The sequence below is a fragment of the Euleptes europaea genome, chromosome 11, assembly GCF_029931775.1.
Source record: "Euleptes europaea isolate rEulEur1 chromosome 11, rEulEur1.hap1, whole genome shotgun sequence".
NCBI lineage: Eukaryota > Metazoa > Chordata > Lepidosauria > Squamata > Sphaerodactylidae > Euleptes > Euleptes europaea.
In genome coordinates this window covers 22,847,925-22,864,561 of record NC_079322.1, presented here as the reverse complement: position 1 = coordinate 22,864,561, position 16,637 = coordinate 22,847,925, and the positions used below count along the sequence as shown (strand labels likewise).

Sequence of the window (16,637 nt, the reverse complement as noted above, 5' to 3'; positions counted from 1 at the left end):
TGGTGGCCTCTGATCTGGAGAAGTGGGTTTAATTCCCCACTCCTTCACATGAGCAGCGGATGCTAATCTGGTGAACTGGGTTGGTTTCCCACTCCTACACATGAAACCAACTGGGTGACCTCGTGTTAGGCACACTCTTTGAGCCTCACCTATCTCACAGGGTGTCTGTTGTGGGGAGGAGAAGAGAAGGTGATTATAAGCTGGTTTGATTCTCCCTGAAGTGGTAGAGGAAGTTGGCATCTAAAAACCAACTCCTCTTCTTTCTCACAATTCTTATATGTTATTCAAAAATGCATAAAGGGAAAAATTGCCTGTGACATTCTCTGCAGCATTTATGGGAGCTATTCTTGGAGATGTGTGTGAGAGTAAGTCCAGCCAAGCCTTCTGCACTGGGTGCAGGGTTAGGAACCACTGAAGTGGATGGGTGCTTTACCTGTTGTGGAGTGGAAGGGGCTGTGACACGGCTCCTTCTTAGGGTTGCCAGTTCTGGGTCGGGAAATACCTGGAGGTTTTGGGGGTGGCTCCTGAGGAGGGTGGGGTTTGGGGAGTTGAGGGACTTCCATAGGGTATAATGCCATAGAGTCCACCTTCCAAATCAGCCATTTTCTCTAGGTGAACTAGGGGTGCCAGCCTCCAGGTGGGACCTGGGGATCCTCCAGAATTACAGCTCATGTCCAGACTACAGAGATCAGTTCCCCTGGAGAAAATGGATGCTTTGGAGGGTCGGCCCTGTGGTATTGTACCCCACTGAGGTCCCTGTCCTCCCCAGGCTCCATCCCCAAATCTCCATGAGTTTCCCAACCTGGATCTGGCAAACCTACCCACCTATCCCCTGCCGGAGGTTAGGGGGACCTGGCAACCCTGGTGATCTGATTTCTGTCACCTGGAGATCAGCTGTAATAGCGGGAGATCTCCAGCCACGCCCTGGAGATTGGCAACCCTACTTCTTGTGCTGCACAGATCAGAGTGCAAAAGGGTGGTGGGTACTATAGTCAGCGCCTTCCCACACCAGCAGTCTTCCAGTTCCGGGAAGGGCAACGCTGGCACAGGAAGGATTCCTCCCATAGGACTGTGGGCTTCGAAGGATTACCGAGCAGTGCTGGAAGCAGCTACCCAGCAGCCATTCCCAGGCCACTACAGATAAATGTGAAAAAAGGGCCTTAGGGGAGCAAAAGAAGGGGTTAAGCTGTGTTCTTACACTGTGTAATTCGCCTTGAGTCTTAGGGGCGAAAGGTGGACTATAAATAACATAAATAAATGCTGAAGAGATTTCTGTGATTCCAATGGAAACTCAGCATGTCTGGTTTTTCAGCATGTGAGGGGGAAGGGCGATTTTAGAAGCACACTTTCCAAATTCACCACCCTAGTGTACAAGCGAGGGTAATGTGATCTGGAGTCTGTGCATGAGTGCGGAAGGGATTCCTCTCTCTCAGGAAGTCAGGAGGGGAAGTCCTTGCAAGTCCTTGCTGTATGTGTAAAGTGCCACCAAATAGAAGCCAACTTATAGTGACCCTAGGGTTGCCATGTCCCTCTTCGCCACCGGCGGGAGATTTTGGGGGGGAGCCTGAGGAGGGTGGGGTTTGGGGAGGGACTTCAATGCCATAGAGTTCAATTGCCAAAGCGGCCATTTTTCTCCAAGTGTTCTGATCTCCATCGGCTGGAGATCAGTTGAATTAGCAGGAGATTTCCTGCTACTACCTGGCAGTTGGCAACCCTAAGTGAACCCAGCAAGGGGCTTTTAAGTCAAGTGAGAAGCAGAGGGGGTTTGCCATTGCCTTCCTCTGCAGAGTCTTCCTTGGTGGTCTCCCAAGTACCAACCCTGCTTAGCTTCCGAGATCTGACGAGATCAAGCTACGCCATGCTGCCTTCCCTCCCAGTTCATGGTTACTTTCAGTAAAAAAACTGATAACTATTTTGTTTCCCTGTGGTGCCACTCAACCAGTTATGAATTCCTTGGACTGAGCTGCTGGGTTCCTGCATAGTTGTTTTTGGTTTTTTTCTGGCTCATGCTCTGGAAGCTAGGTGAGTGAGAGGCAGTTTCTTTGTGAGTTCTCACCCTTCAAAAGAGAGGGGAGGCCAAATTAGAAGATCTGTAGTTCAACAAACCAAATGATTGGGAGATTCACTTCTCACTGTGTGTCATTTTCTAACAAGGTAATGTGTAAGCAAATGCCATCTAGTGAGCACACTGCAAACTACATACTGCCTAAAATTGTGTATAGATGTGCATGCAGTGCTCAGACCACCAAAGCACAACAGTTACATAATGAATGAATGTATCTGTACTTCATTCATTCCTTGGTTCAGGGTAGGTTATACCTGAATGATTCTAAAAGATAAAAACTCCAGACACTGGAAACTTAACTCGTGTTTCCAAGTGCCACCAGTAATGCAAAGACATTCTAAAACTTCTGAAAGAGATTGGTGGTTGGTCTTTGATATAGATATGGGAAGAGCCACCATCACTTTTGGACAACTTTGTGTGCTTTCAGTGTATAACTGCACACAGATGTAAGAGATTACACCTTGGCCAAGGGAGGGAAGAAGAAGAAGAGTTGGTTTTTATACCCAGATTTTCTCTACCTTTAAGGAGTCACAAACCGGCTTTCAGTCACCTTCCCTTCTTCACCCCACAACAGGCACCTTGTAAAGTAGGTGGGGCTGAGAGAGTTCTGAGACAGCTGTGACTAGCCCAAGGTCATCCAGCAGGCTTCATGTGTAGGAGTGGGGAAACCAACTCACTTCACCAGATTAGAGTCTGCCGCTCATGTGGAGGAGTGGGGAATCAAACCCGGTTGTCCAGATTAGAGTCCACCGCTCTTAACCAATATAGCACTCTGGGTTGACCTCACGCAAACCCTAGTGATTGTCAGACATTCAGAGCCCATGGAACTCCACTGGATGGGAGGGGGTGAATCAGGTTAAGAAGGGTGAAGTAATCTCTCTTTTTAAAAAAAACAAAAAAAAAACTTTTGGATAGGGATTTCGTAGCTCTGGAAAGGAGCATCAGCTTAGCCAGGCTTTTGTTTGGCTTTCTAGTTAGGGTTTGGGGGTCGACTTAAGGAAAAAAGCTTATTTTAGTGGTACAAATAAACATCCTGTTAAGGACCCATCATTCCAAACGGGTGTGTGCAGATTCTGTGGTAAAGTGCTACGTGAGAGAAAAGAGCTGACCCTGCTGAGGTATGAGGATCAAGTCTTCCCTCAGGGGCTATTTACTTTATTTGACAGCCAGCTTTTCTTTATGTATTTAAGTTATCCACACATATTTACCTTATTACTTTATTTTCTGTTACACAAACCTCTGCTGTTCATCTCCATCTGTGTCTTGTCTGTCAAGTCAAAAATCTAAGAAATGTGATCTTGGTATGTTTAGCCTGGATAAGAGATGACTGAGAGGTGCTATGATAACCATCTTCAAGTACTTGAAGGGCTGTCATATAGAGGGTGGTGCGGAGGTGTTTTCTGTTGCCCCAGAAGGTCGCACCAGGACCAACAGGCTGAAATTAAATCAAAAGAGTTTCCAGCTAAACATTAGGAAGAACTTTCTGACAGTTATAGCAGATCCTCAGTGGAACAGCCTTCCTCAGGAGGTGGTGGACTCTTCTTCTTTGAAGGTTTTTAAGCAGATGGCCATCTGTCAGCAATGCTGATTCTGTGAACTTAGGCAGATCACAAGAGGGAGGGCAGGAAGGGCTGTGTCAGTGTTTGGCTCTCATGGCCCTTTCTTACATGCCCAAGGTAATGCCGATTGCCACTTTGGGGCCAGGAAGCAATTTTCCTCCAGCCCAGATGGGCCAGGGTTCCTGGAGGGTTTTTATTTTGTTGCTATCTTCTGGGCATGGAGTAGGGGTCACTGAGGGTGTAGGGGGGGAGGTAGTTGTGATTTTCCTGCATTGTGTAGGGGGTTGGACTGGATGACCCTGGTGGTCCCTTCCAACTTTATGATTCTATCTCTATTTACTCTAAATACAGCCATAGTCTAGCAGGTTTCCAAATAAGAGACCTTTAGGGAGCACATAGCTTACATGCTACCAGTCTTTAATTTAGAACTTGCGTCCCCATTTTTATTTGACTGTGGGCAGTTGGGGTATAGTGAATCTATAGGGGAGGGCAGAGTGGGGGATTGGATATTCTTCAGTCCAGAAGGCAGTTGCCTCAGAGCCTTCCATGCTCCCTCTCTCACCCCATAGGCAGGGCTGCTAGGTCCCCCCTTGCCACCAGCAGGAGCTTCATTGTGGTGGAGCAGGGGGATGCAATCTGCACGTAACGTCACTTCCAGGTTTACCCCAGAAGTGATGGGGATGCTCTAGCACATTCCTCCAGAACTCTATGGTAAAACTCTATGGAAACCATAGAGTTTTGGAGGAATGTGCTGGAGCATCTCCATCATTTCCCAGGTAAACCCAGAAGTAACATTAATTGCCCCACCTTCAGCTGGCCTGCTTCCACTCACCGGCCATCTGAGGGGCAGCAGGCAGCCCCCTTAATTGGCAGGCAATTGCCCACCATTACTGGGCATCTGCAACCTAGGGTTGCCAACCTCCAGGTAGTAGCTGGAGATCTCCCACTATTCCAACTGATCTCCAGCCGATAGAGATCAGTTCACCTGGATAAAATGGCCCCTTTGACAATTGGGCTCTATGGCACTGAAGTCCCTCCCCTCCCCAAACCCTGCCCTCCTCAGGCTTGCCCTCCAAAATCTCCAGGTATTTCCCAACTCTGAGCTGGCAACCCTACTGCAACCCTATCCATAGCAACCACAACATCTCATAGCAGTAACAAAAGAATTCACTTGAGTTTGTGCAGATCAGAGCTAGCCAGTATCTTGAAGTGTTTGGAGTGTGTGGCTGGGATCTGGAAGTCACAGGTTTGAATCCCCACTCTGCCGTGGAAACGTGCTGGGTAACCTTGGGCCAGTCACTTTCTCTCAGCCTACCCTATCTCACAGAGTGGTTACAAGGATGAAATGGAGGAAAAAAGAACAATGTGAGCTGCTTTGGGTCCCCATTAGAGGAAAGATGGTATATAAATGAATAAAACATAAAGCTCAAAAACCTATTTAAGTATGCACTATTTCTAAGGACATTTTAGCAAACTGTGGTCGTTTATGCATGTGAGTTTTACCTGAGGTTTGTTGCTGGCTGGACCCACACTTTCCTGTTGGGAATCTATACACCAGCAGTCTCCAAGCTCAAATCAAGTCCCCGCCCCTTTAAATGCTGCTTTGTAATTGGCTTACCTATAGCTCCTACTGTGAGAGAAAATTCCCCCCTAAAACCTAATTGCCAAATAAAAAATGCACTTTAAGTACAACAACAACAAAAAGAAGCAATATGAAAAGAAGGGGGAATCCAAGCCTCGGTTGTAAAAAGCTTTTCTTCTGCTCAGAAAGAGCTATGAGGAAACTGGAAGTATTTCAATCCCCGCCTCTGGACATGCTGCTTTGTAATTGACTGTGAATGAAACCAAGCTTGCATGCTCTGCACTTTGCCTTCTACATGGGGATTTCACCTGGGCTTTGCTCAGGGAAGATGGAAGAGTCCAGTTCACAGAGGAGACCTGGACAGTGCGAGGGCTCGCCACGAGGTCTTCTCTAATGGACGGAAAACTCATGCATAACTCCAAGGAACAACCGAGGCAGACTGGGGGCGAACATGAGTGAAAGTACCCATGCATAAATGACCTATCTTCTCCTAATGAATGTAACTTTGCCTAAATTTGGACCGCACCTTGCTTAACATTTGGTATGGTCTTTAGAGGCTGCACTAAAAAAAAAGGGGGAGAGACATATTTTCCCCCCAGAAAACGATTTAAGAAAGCTGCTGTTATAAATTTCAGACAACACTGCACCTTAAGGGTTTTTATTTTTTTCCTCTAAATGTCGAATTAAAATAAACTGCATCATGTTAGAGGGATGCAGATCCATACAATTTACTTTCGATGTTGCAAGGCAAAGATACATTTCTGAAAAGCTAGGTTCCATTTGCCGAGAGGAAATAAACCTATCATAAAGGGCTTTCTTTTCAAATGCTGATAAGGCAAAGATGTCGGATTGCATGTATTGTCTGTAAACTGCATTCATTGCTTGTAGATGAGTCATGTCCCATTCTGACCCTTGAATACCCAAGTGAAGATCCTCTTACTCATCTTACCCATTTAGTTAGAAGCATACTTTTCGTTTCAATTCAAGGCACAGCCCAGAAAACATTGGAGTACACTCACTGTAAGCTTTTTGTGTGTGTTAAAGTCAAGATGCATAGAGCATTGTTGACTTTTGTAAATTTCCTCTATCAACTATAACTGAGTTGTAAAGACTCCAAAACCAGATCTGAGCCTGGTGGTACATTTGTTGCTGCTAGGGTTTTTCTCCCCACTTGCTCCTTTGAAACAGGCCTCTGTCTTCATTTTCTGCGGGACAGCTTGGTTTCTGAAGATACCTGAGTGAGCTAAGGCAACATGCTTTGATGCTGTCAAACTGATGTCATCAGTTAATAAAAATCAGGGTTTCCATTTTGAATCTTAGAAAGCAGTGTTCAGAGTTCCTATTCAGCCATCAGAAGCAAATTCTACACATTTGTTGCTGAGCAGTCAGGATGAACTTCTGTAAGTAGAAGCTGACATGCGCCAAACTAGATGCATTCCAGTTAGTTTACAAGCTAAACTTTCCCCCCATTCCTCATAAATGAATAGAGGGAACTGAACTCTTAAGATTTACAGTTATAAAGAAAAGTTTGGGGCGTAACTTAAGACAAACTGAATGAGTTCACATTGACCTCCATATCCAAACTGTTGGTCAGTGTAAAACGCAGTATGTCCAAGGCCTTGCTTGAGGTTATCATCATGTCTCATTGGTGGGTATTCTTGGTGTCAGTTGGCCACCAAAGGCTATTGTAGTGAGTTACATTAATTTATAAAGTCAACCAGCACTTTCCCAATAATCTGGATCTGTTTGGTGTTGAAAGAAGTTGGGTTTTTTTGGTATGCTGTGAGTCTGTGGGAGAGAGTTTAAAGAACCCCAGTCTAACTGGTGGTTCCTTTCGAACATTAGCAGTTGATTTTCAGCCTGGCTAGGCTGAAGCAAACTATTTCTCACAGGTGCCATCAATAAACTGCAAAGTTCTCTTGAAGTTTATATCTGAATTTTGTTCCCATTTGATACATTATAAGGTAGAATTCTGATATGTTGGAGGATCTGTTGTCAACCTCCCCCGATCTCTTTTTCTCCCCATCAAAGAGGTAAAAATCCCATTCGTCTCCTTCAAAAGCTTGGTCAGATTCAAGGTGCCGAATGGCTGAAAATTTAAAATAAACATTTGGGGGACAGAGGCTATTTTGTGTTTTCAAGCTCTTTCATAGTGAATTGAATCTGGAGACTGTGTGGCTTTAAGCAAAGTGATTTCCAGCTCCTTTATATTTGACCAAAAGCAACAAAACAAAAAACCCCACACAAAACAAGGTCTTCATTTTGAGGGGGAAAGTCTGCATTTCGAATAGCACATTTCCAGCTGCTGCAAGTTGCATGTATTGGGGTAAACAAATAATCCATTATTTTACTTCAAAATGGTAGCACATAGAAATGCTTTTGTACAATTATTTCATATTGGTGTAAAATATAGAGATGTGACTAAGAAGGAGTACATTTCATTCATTGGCTGTAAATAATACTTTGTTCAGAATGTTCTTCAGGTTGCTTCCAGTTGCCAATCTGCAGAACCTCTTGCTGTTTTCAGTATTTCCTCTATTGCTGGTTTAAGGAATAATCTCCAGTTGGTTATTTACTTCATTACAACGAGATTGATTTTGTTTCCAGTATTCAAAACGTGCACTCGGTTTCCTTTACAAATACATTTCCTCGTCCACTTTTAAAATATCGCTGTTCTTTGTGAAGGCCCCATCCAGTAGTGCAACCACTTTTACTCGTCATATTGAAAAATTATAGATAGGCAGCTTTGCGGGAGGGAATCTCCTTCCCACCTCATGGCATCTGAATCTCTTTTAAACATATGTCTGAATATCGTCTCTTATTGAGGATGTCTGTAAATGTGTTTGATTTCCGTTTGTCTTCTTGTTGCATTTGTTGATAAAGACTTTTTTAAATGTTGGATATTATTCATCTGTTTCTTCTATTCATGAGCCAGATGATGCAAGGGAATCTCTTCTTTTCAAGGTAACTTTGACAATATGATAGGTTTTGTCTCTGCAAACAATCTGAGGTTTTCATTCCACTCTGGATCTTTTGCCTAAAAATCTGTTTCTGGTTAAGTATTTTTTTTCCCCTCTTGGTAGCAGAAATGTAGTTTAGGCATGGAGGAGAGAAGATGGTTTTCCAGGAATGGGGGAATAGGTGGGCTGCCGGCCAGGGCACATGTAGATGGATGGGTGTGCATGGGGGCACATTTGCGGGTATGGGGTTATCTTCTGAGCAGGTTAAAGATCCCAATTTGCCCTGCCCTTTTCCAGCCAGGCCAGCTTTTAACGGGAATGCTGAAGGGCGAAGGCGCACTTCTTGTAGGCAGCATAAAGCAGAAGGATGGCACGCAACATTTGGCGGCACATGGCCATAGCCATGCGCACTTGTGGCTCCCGGAGTCCGCGGGGCCAGCGTTGTTGGGGGCTTATGACCTGACAAAAGGCTGAGCGCTCCGAAACCCGCAGAGAGCCAGTCCAGTGCGGGGGCTGGGCCGTCACGAAATGCCCAAACACGGAGTCGAGCCCCGTGAGCCGCACGGCCTGAGGTTTGCGCACTGTCCCGCCGTTTCCTTTCATCTCTCCTGCTGCCCCGGGAGGTTGGGGTTGCCCAGCTCCTGTCTTCGTATTGGGTTCCAGCACCAGGCTGACTCCCTGGAAACAAAGCTGCACCTCAAGGTCAGCGGCGGTGGCCGGGCTCTGCCCGCCACGGAAAGGGTGTTTGGTGCCGCTGGGCCTGGGTACAGCGCCCCGCAGCCATTGTAGGGACTCATCCAGCGGGGACCAGGGTGCCCATAGCTGGTACCCGCTGGCCATGGTCAGCGCCGGCCAGCCGCTGACACACCACTCTGCTCGGGCTGCTGGTGCATCTTTCCTTTGCTTGGTGCCTTGGCAACCTATTATGAGCACGCAGTCATCCTGGAACGCACTGGCTAAGTCAGTGTTCCAGAAGCTCCTCCTCCTCGCTTCCACAGAATAGCCTTTCCTGTTAGAGCCCCCCTCCCAACATTAAAACTAACTCATCTTAATTACAGCGGCAAGAACAGTGTTAGCATCACTGTGGAAAACAGATAAAATACCAAAAATCGAAACTTGGATTGATAAAGCTTACGAATATATAACAATGGCACACTTAACAGAAATATTACAAAAAGACACTCAAAAGACCAAATAAAGACAAATGGAATTCCTTCTATGAATATATTAAAATCAAAAAATAGCAACAAATCTTATGAGTCATAAGAAAGTTAAGTCGACGATCAAATGTATTACGTTAATAAATGACTGTAATTTTGAACCTTATAAGGGGGTAGAACTATGCATTTTTTTTAAATGTTGAATATTGTTTAACCGATGGTTTTCCCTTTCCCTTTTCTTTTTCCCTGTATCCTTATTTAACACTGAAAACTAATAAAAAATATTTATTTTAAAAAAAAAACACTAACTCATCTGGAAGACCACACTAATTCCAAGAATTACAGCAGTCTCCCCAGTTCTGTACTCCAGCATCCAACAGCCAGAGGCATTTTCAGCCATGCTGGTTTGCATAGAATGTATGTATGTATGATGTCATGTATAGCATGCTAGACTTTGACTCAGGACTAGGGTTGCCAACCTCCAGGTGGTGGATGGAGATCTCTCCACTATTACAACTGATCTCCAGGTGACAGAGATGAGTTCCCCTGAAGAAAATGGCTGCTTTGGCAATTGGACTCTATGACATTGAAGTCCCTCCCCTCTCCAAACCCCACCCTCCTCAGGCTCCACCCCCAAAATCTCCAGGTATTTCCCAACCTGGAGCTGGCAAACCTGCTTGGGACATCTGGGTTCAAAATCTTGCTGAGATAGAAAGATTACTCAGTGACATAAATTTCTGCCCGTATCTCAGTCTAACCTTATCACACTGAGTTGTTGTGAGGGCAATAAACACAATCATGTCACATGGAAGAAAGGCAGGCAGGGGGCAGTTTCATTTCCACCTGGGCCATTAAAGAAGTGAATAGAAAGCAATGATTTCCTTATAACAGAAGCCTATATAACCCTGTTGCTAAGCCCAAAGTCTGTGTGTTTTTCATGTCTGTGAAGTGTTAGCATAGTGAATGAACATGTTAAGAATTAGTTGTTTTAATTTCCGAATATCCCCCTATTTACAAAGAACAGCTCCCTTAAGTAAATAACATGACTTTTTACCCCCTTCAGTCTTTCTGCCATTCTCATATTCATAGTAACTAAAAGTCCCCCATGCTCCATGCCCAGGATAACTTTAGCATGATTACACAGAAACATAGAGCTGGAAGGGACCTCAAGGGTCATCTAGCCCAACCCCCTGCACAATGCAGGAAATTCACAACGATCTTCCCCCCACTTCCCCTGTGCCCAGAGGAAGGCAAAAAACAAAAACAAAAAAACCCTCCAGGATCCCTGGCCAATCTGGGCTGGAGGAAAATTGCTTCCTGGCCCCAAAGTGGCGATCAGCAGTACCCTGGGCATATAAGAAAGGGCCACAAGAGTCAAACACTGATGCAACCCTTCCTGCCCTCCCTCTCATGATCTGCCTACGTTCACAGAATCAGCATAACTGTCAGATGGCCATCTAGCCTCCATTTAAAAACCTTCAATGGAGAGCCCAATGGAGAGTTCCACTGAGGGACCGCTCTGTCAAGAAGTTCTTCCTAATGTTTAGCCGAAAACTCTTTTGATTTAATTTCAACCTGTTAGTTCTGGTTCAACCTTCTGGGGCAACAGAAAACAACTCTGCACCTGATTAGGTTAACAACACTCTCTAGAAGAATCCAACGTGTATGGGGGAGGAGATTCTGGGCAAGGAACAGAAATGTTTCAATGAAAACAGGCATATCACAAAAACCTGTTTGTTAAAAAAAATGTTAGGGAGGGTAAATGAGTGGCCCATCTGGGAATGGGCATGCCCCAAATAATCCAGCTAGACAACCACCATCTCAGTGTTGCCAAAGGACTTTAAGGGTTTTGGGGGAATGCGCAAAACACTTCCTGCCATTTAGACCGGTTTGCCATTCAAACCAGTGGAGTGGTTGGTTTGTATTGCATCCCAAGATTTAGTTCTGTACTCCATTCAAAAAATATACTCTGGCATCCATCTACAATCTGACACGTAGAGTTTCTCTGCCAAAGTAAGCTCTTTGTTGCCCTGCTCTGAAAGTTGAGAAAGAGGTGTTGAGAATGAATACGCTTTGGAGAAGTTGGCATGGTTGCAATGGAGGCAAGGAAGGGTTGTCTCAAAGCATTTAACTTTGCATGTTAAATTGGTATTAAACGATGGCTGTACATTTTGAAGAAAATGAGTCCATAATAATTATTTGAAAAAATCCACGGAATAACTTGCATTTGGGATCCAGCTTCTGTAAAAACAAATTTGAGCTGCTGTTTGCTATGACAAACCTCTCTATATGTGTGCACTGCGCACTCTTCAACCCTAAAAAAACCCCTTCCTTTATTTCATAAGAATAGGAAGAGGGTTGATTTACTGACCAGTATATGGAACTTGTCACTAAAATCAGTCTTTGTGCCAGAGGGCTGGAAAGTAGCAAATGTTACACAGATTTTTAAAAAGGGGTCGAAAGGATATCCAGGAAATTACTGCCCAGTTAGCTTAATATCTGTTTCAGATAAATTAGTAGAAACTATAATCAAAGATAGAATTATTAAACACATAGAGAAACAAAACATACTGAGGGAAAATCAGCATAGCTTCTGAGAAGGGAAGTCCTGCCTCACCAAGCTTTGGGAGATCTTTGAGAAGGTTAATAAATATCAGAATAAGGGTGATTTGGTAGACATCATATATTTGGGCTTCTAAAAGTCTTTTGACAAGGTGCTTCACCAAAGACTCCTGAATAAACTTAGCAATCATGGGATTGAAATTGGTTAAGTGACGGGGTGTAGGAATAAACGGACAGTTCTGGCAGGGGAAGGAACCAAGTGGTGGGGCCCCACAAAGATCCGTACAGTGCTATTTAATTCATTCATATATTTAATTTCAATCATTGTCCTGAATGCCAGCAGACCTGAGGGCCAGAAGCAGGTAGTGAAGTCAGACAGCAGTCTGAGAGTCAATATCAGAAGCGAAGTCCAAATGCCAAGTCAGTCCGTTCCAAGGTCAAAGGCACAAGAAGAAGAAGAGTTGGTTTTTATGTGCCGACTTTCTCTCCCACTTAAGGGAGACTCAAACCGGCTTACAATCACCGTCCCTTCCCCTCCCCACAACAGACACCCTGTGGGGTAGGTGGGGCTGAGAGAGTATGACTAGTCCAAGGTCACCCAGCTGGCTTCGTGTGTAGGAGCTGGGAAACAAATCCAGTTCACCAGATTAGTCTCCACCGCTCATGTGGAGGAGTGGGGAATCAAACCCAGTTCACCATCAGAGTCCACCACTCCAAACCACCGCTCTTAACCACTACACCACACTAGCTCTCAGAAGTGATCAGAGAGCCACAAGAACACAGGGTGGTAGTAACAAGTTGTTCCCACATCAGCCTGGATGCCAGTGTCTGCTTAAATAAGCCTAAGAGGAACCAGCTGTTGTAGGTTCCTCTGACTCAGCACTCTCTCCTGGAGGGAATTCATTATTCTCATTGCTGTCAGAGGCAGTGTTCTTCAGAGTGCTTGTAATCTAGCACTCCTACGCTCAAGTAGGAGTGTTCTGCATCTTTGGCACCACTGTTCCAGTGGCTGTGGAGAGCTGCTGCTGGACACAGGTGAGTCCTTGGCCCTGGGTGGTTGTAGGCATGGGGGACATTAATCCGCCTGTGCCTGCCGAGCTTGCTACTGTTCCTCTCTTCCACTGCTTGCTGCTTCAAGGTCCTCTTTGTCTGAGGAAGCCTCAGCAGGCTGCCCCATGACAATCATACATATTTAACGATGGGTAGCCAAGTTAGTCTGTCACTAGCAGTAGAAAAGAGCAAGAGTCCAGTAGCACCTGAAAGACTAACAAAATTTCTGGCAGGATGTGAGTTTTCATGATCCACAGCTCACTTCTTCAGGTATATATTTAATTCATTCATATATTATTTGGAATTGGGGCTATCAGTGTGGTGGCTGAGTCTGTGGATTATTCAGGATGGTGAAAACCAATGTAGATTGTGGAGAACTCCGGGAGGATCTTTCTATACTGGGTGAGTGGTCAACAAGGTGGCAAATTAAATTCAGTGTAGATAAGTGTAGGTGAAGTACAGTAAAAACAAAAAAAATCTAACCTTAAATATATGCGAATGGGGTCTGAACTGACTGAGATGGAAAGAAATCTTAGGGTTGTAATGGATAGCTCAATGAAAATGTTGACTCAGTGTGTAGCAGCAGTGAAAAAGGAAAACTCTGTGCTGCAGAAGATTATTAGGAAATGAACTGAAAATAAAATGGCCAATACTATAATGTTCTTGTATAGCTTCCTTTAGAATACATGTACAGTTCTCCTCACTAGATCTCATAAAGGATATTGCAAAGCTGGAAAAAGTACAGAAGAGGGCAGCCAAGATGATTTAGGGGTTGGGACACTGTTCCTATGAGGGAAGGATAAAGAGAAACTTTAAAGTTCAGAAAGAAGTTAACTAATGAGGTAATGGCAGAGGTTTCTAAAATTGTTCGTGGGGTATAGGAAGTGGATAGAGAGACACACCCCTTCCCATAATATTAGAACTCAGGGGCACCCAATGTAGTTGATGGGCAATAGATTCAGGATGGACAAAAAAGAAACACTTATTTAGTCAATGAGTGATTAAATTCACTGCCATTGGCCGTAGTAGGGTTGCCAGGTCCCTCTTCGCCACCAGTGGGAGGTTTTTGGGGTAGAGCATGAAGAGGGCAGGGTTTGGGAAGGGGAGGGACTTCAAGGCCATAGAGTTCAATTGCCAAAGTGGCCATTTTCTCCAGGGGAACTGATCTCTATCGGCAGGAGATCAGTTGTAATAGTAGGAGATTTCCAGCTAGTGCCTGGAGGTTGGCAACCCTAGGCCATAGTGATGACCTCAAACATGGATGGCTTTGGAAGGGAATTAGATTCATGGAGGAGAAGCACTCAGTGATTACTAGCCATGGTGACTACAAGGAACCTTCACACCCAGAGGCAGTCAATCTCCAAATACTCATGGAAGGAAGCAACATCAGGGGAAGGCCTTGGCCTCTGCATCCTGTTTGTTGGCCTTCTGGGCCAACTGCTTGGCTGCTGTGTAAAACAGGATGCTAGACTAGATGGACCACTGACCGGATCCAGCAGGACTCTTGTAATGTTCTTATGCCTCTACTATCACAGTCATTGGGTTGGATCCAGTACCGTAAATCTCTTCCACTAAGTGAAGTGTTTTCTTCTAACCAAGGAAGATGAAGGATGTGTCCATCTAATCACTGGATCTCTTTACAGAGATTTTTCACTGTTGAACCAGAGAAAATAGAAATAAGAACTCAAGTAGGAAGGTGGAGAAAGTTGCCAGGGCCCAGCTCCAAACCAGGGAACAAACCTTTTGAGGAGCAGCAAGACCTACTGGTTTGCTTTTCCTGTTTAAGTCCTCAACAGCCAGCTGGGAACCAAACTGAGCTTGGCTGGTGATCAAGCAGAGAAACCAGTGTAGGGTAAAAAGGAGCAAAGTCAGTCAGTGAGGTTGCTTTAGCCCCTGTGCAAATCTAGCATGGTGACATCGTAAGAGTGTTGGAGTAGTATCAGGGAGGCCCAGGTTCAAATCTCCTCTCTACCATGGATGCTCTCTGGGTAACCTTGGGGCAGTCACTGTCTCTCAACATATTCTACCTTGTAGGATTGCTGTTGTGAGCATAACATGGAAGAGGGGAGAACAATGTTGTAGGATTGCTGTTGTGAGGATATCATGGAAGAGGGGAGAACAATGTTGTAGTTCAGTCCTCATTGGGGAGAAGAGTGGCATGTACATATCTTAGCAAATAAGTAAATAAAAGCAACAATTGCCTCTGTACTAGAAATGGAGTCTTACAGCAGTGATATCATCAGTGGTTCCAAAAGTTGACACCTTCACAAATATAATTGTGTGCTATCAATTTGTAACTGCGTCATAGTGACTCATGAAGTTTTCAAGGCAAGAGATGTTCAGAGGTGGGTTGCCATTGCCGTCCTCTGCATAGCAACCCTGGTCTTCCTTAGTGGTCTCCCATCCAAGTACCAACCATGGCTGTAAATATCTTAATAAATAAGTAAATAAAAGCAGCTATTACCTCTGTACTAGAAATGGAGTCTTACAGCAGTGATATCGCCTGGGCTTCCAAAAGCTGACAACTTCTTAATCATAATTGCTTGCTATCAATTTGTAACTGACTCATGGTGACTCGTGAAGTTTTCAAGGCAAGAGATGTTCAGAGGTGGGTTGCCATTGCCGTCCTCTGCATAGCAACCCTGGTCTTCCTTAGTGGTCTCCCATCCAAGTACCAACCATGGCTGTAAATATCTTAATAAATAAGTAAATAAAAGCAGCTATTACCTCTTTACTAGAAATGGAGTCTTACAGCAGTGATATCGCCTGGGCTTCCAAAAGCTGACAACTTCATAATCATAATTGCTTGCTATCAATTTGTAACTGACTCATGGTGACTCGTGAAGTTTTCCAGGCAAGAGATGTTCAGAGGTGGGTTGCCATTGTCGTCCTCTGCAGCATAGCAACCCTGGTCTTCCTTAGTGGTCTCCCATCCAAGTACTAAGCTGAGCCTGCTTCGCTTCTAAGCTCTGGTGAGATCTGAATAGCCTTGTACTATTAGGCTGCTATTTTGCTTGACTGCTGCAACAAGGCAAGCCTCAGATCAGCTTGTCTTATGTACCCGTAGTATTCATTGCCTGCCCTAGCACCGTGCTTGGCAACTTTTTTTCCAAGCAAGACATGACTGGTTGCCAAGGAAATGCCAGGACTTCAAAAGAGAACCCCCCGAGACAGTAATGGCATGGCAGCATTTTTTCCTGACTGGCGCAGTTGAGGTGTTCCAACAGTTTACTTGTTTGTGCATGCTCCATGTGCCAGGCAGCCCTTTATTATATTTACAATTCAACCCTCCGCCCCCATAAAGCATTTTAATGATGTGGAGGAAAATAAACAACAATTCCCACAAGGTTGAGCGAGGATGAATACGCATATGCAAACTACGACAGATCCAAACTGACTGGCAGCCTTTAACTTTGCTGCTTATTTTTACGTGCCAATATTTATTTCTATGTGATTGTAATCCCTCCTTTAAACAACTACCTTCGAACAACTGATCGAAGGAAATTAAGTTCATTAATCAATGTTCCTGTCTGCGCATGCGCAGATGTGGAAACCAACCTGGTGAACAGGCTCAATCTGTTAATGGGTGACCCATTGCTCAAGAACATCTACCTTTGGTAAAGCCACAGGAATGCTGCAGAATTCTGTCTTAATATGGAATCTGGTGGCGGGTTTGTAGTTCTACCTGTGGCACTGGCC

General features: G+C 44.7%; 1 protein-coding gene across 1 annotated transcript; it reads right to left on the bottom strand.

The window, feature by feature from the left end:
- Nucleotides 1–8,475: 8,475 nt before the first annotated feature.
- FANCD2OS (FANCD2 opposite strand) lies at nucleotides 8,476–9,006 on the bottom strand. Its single transcript, XM_056857900.1, has one exon. It carries the CDS (start codon nucleotides 9,004–9,006, stop codon nucleotides 8,476–8,478), a length of 531 nt encoding a protein of 176 aa, XP_056713878.1.
- Between the last annotated feature and the right edge of the window lie 7,631 nt (nucleotides 9,007–16,637).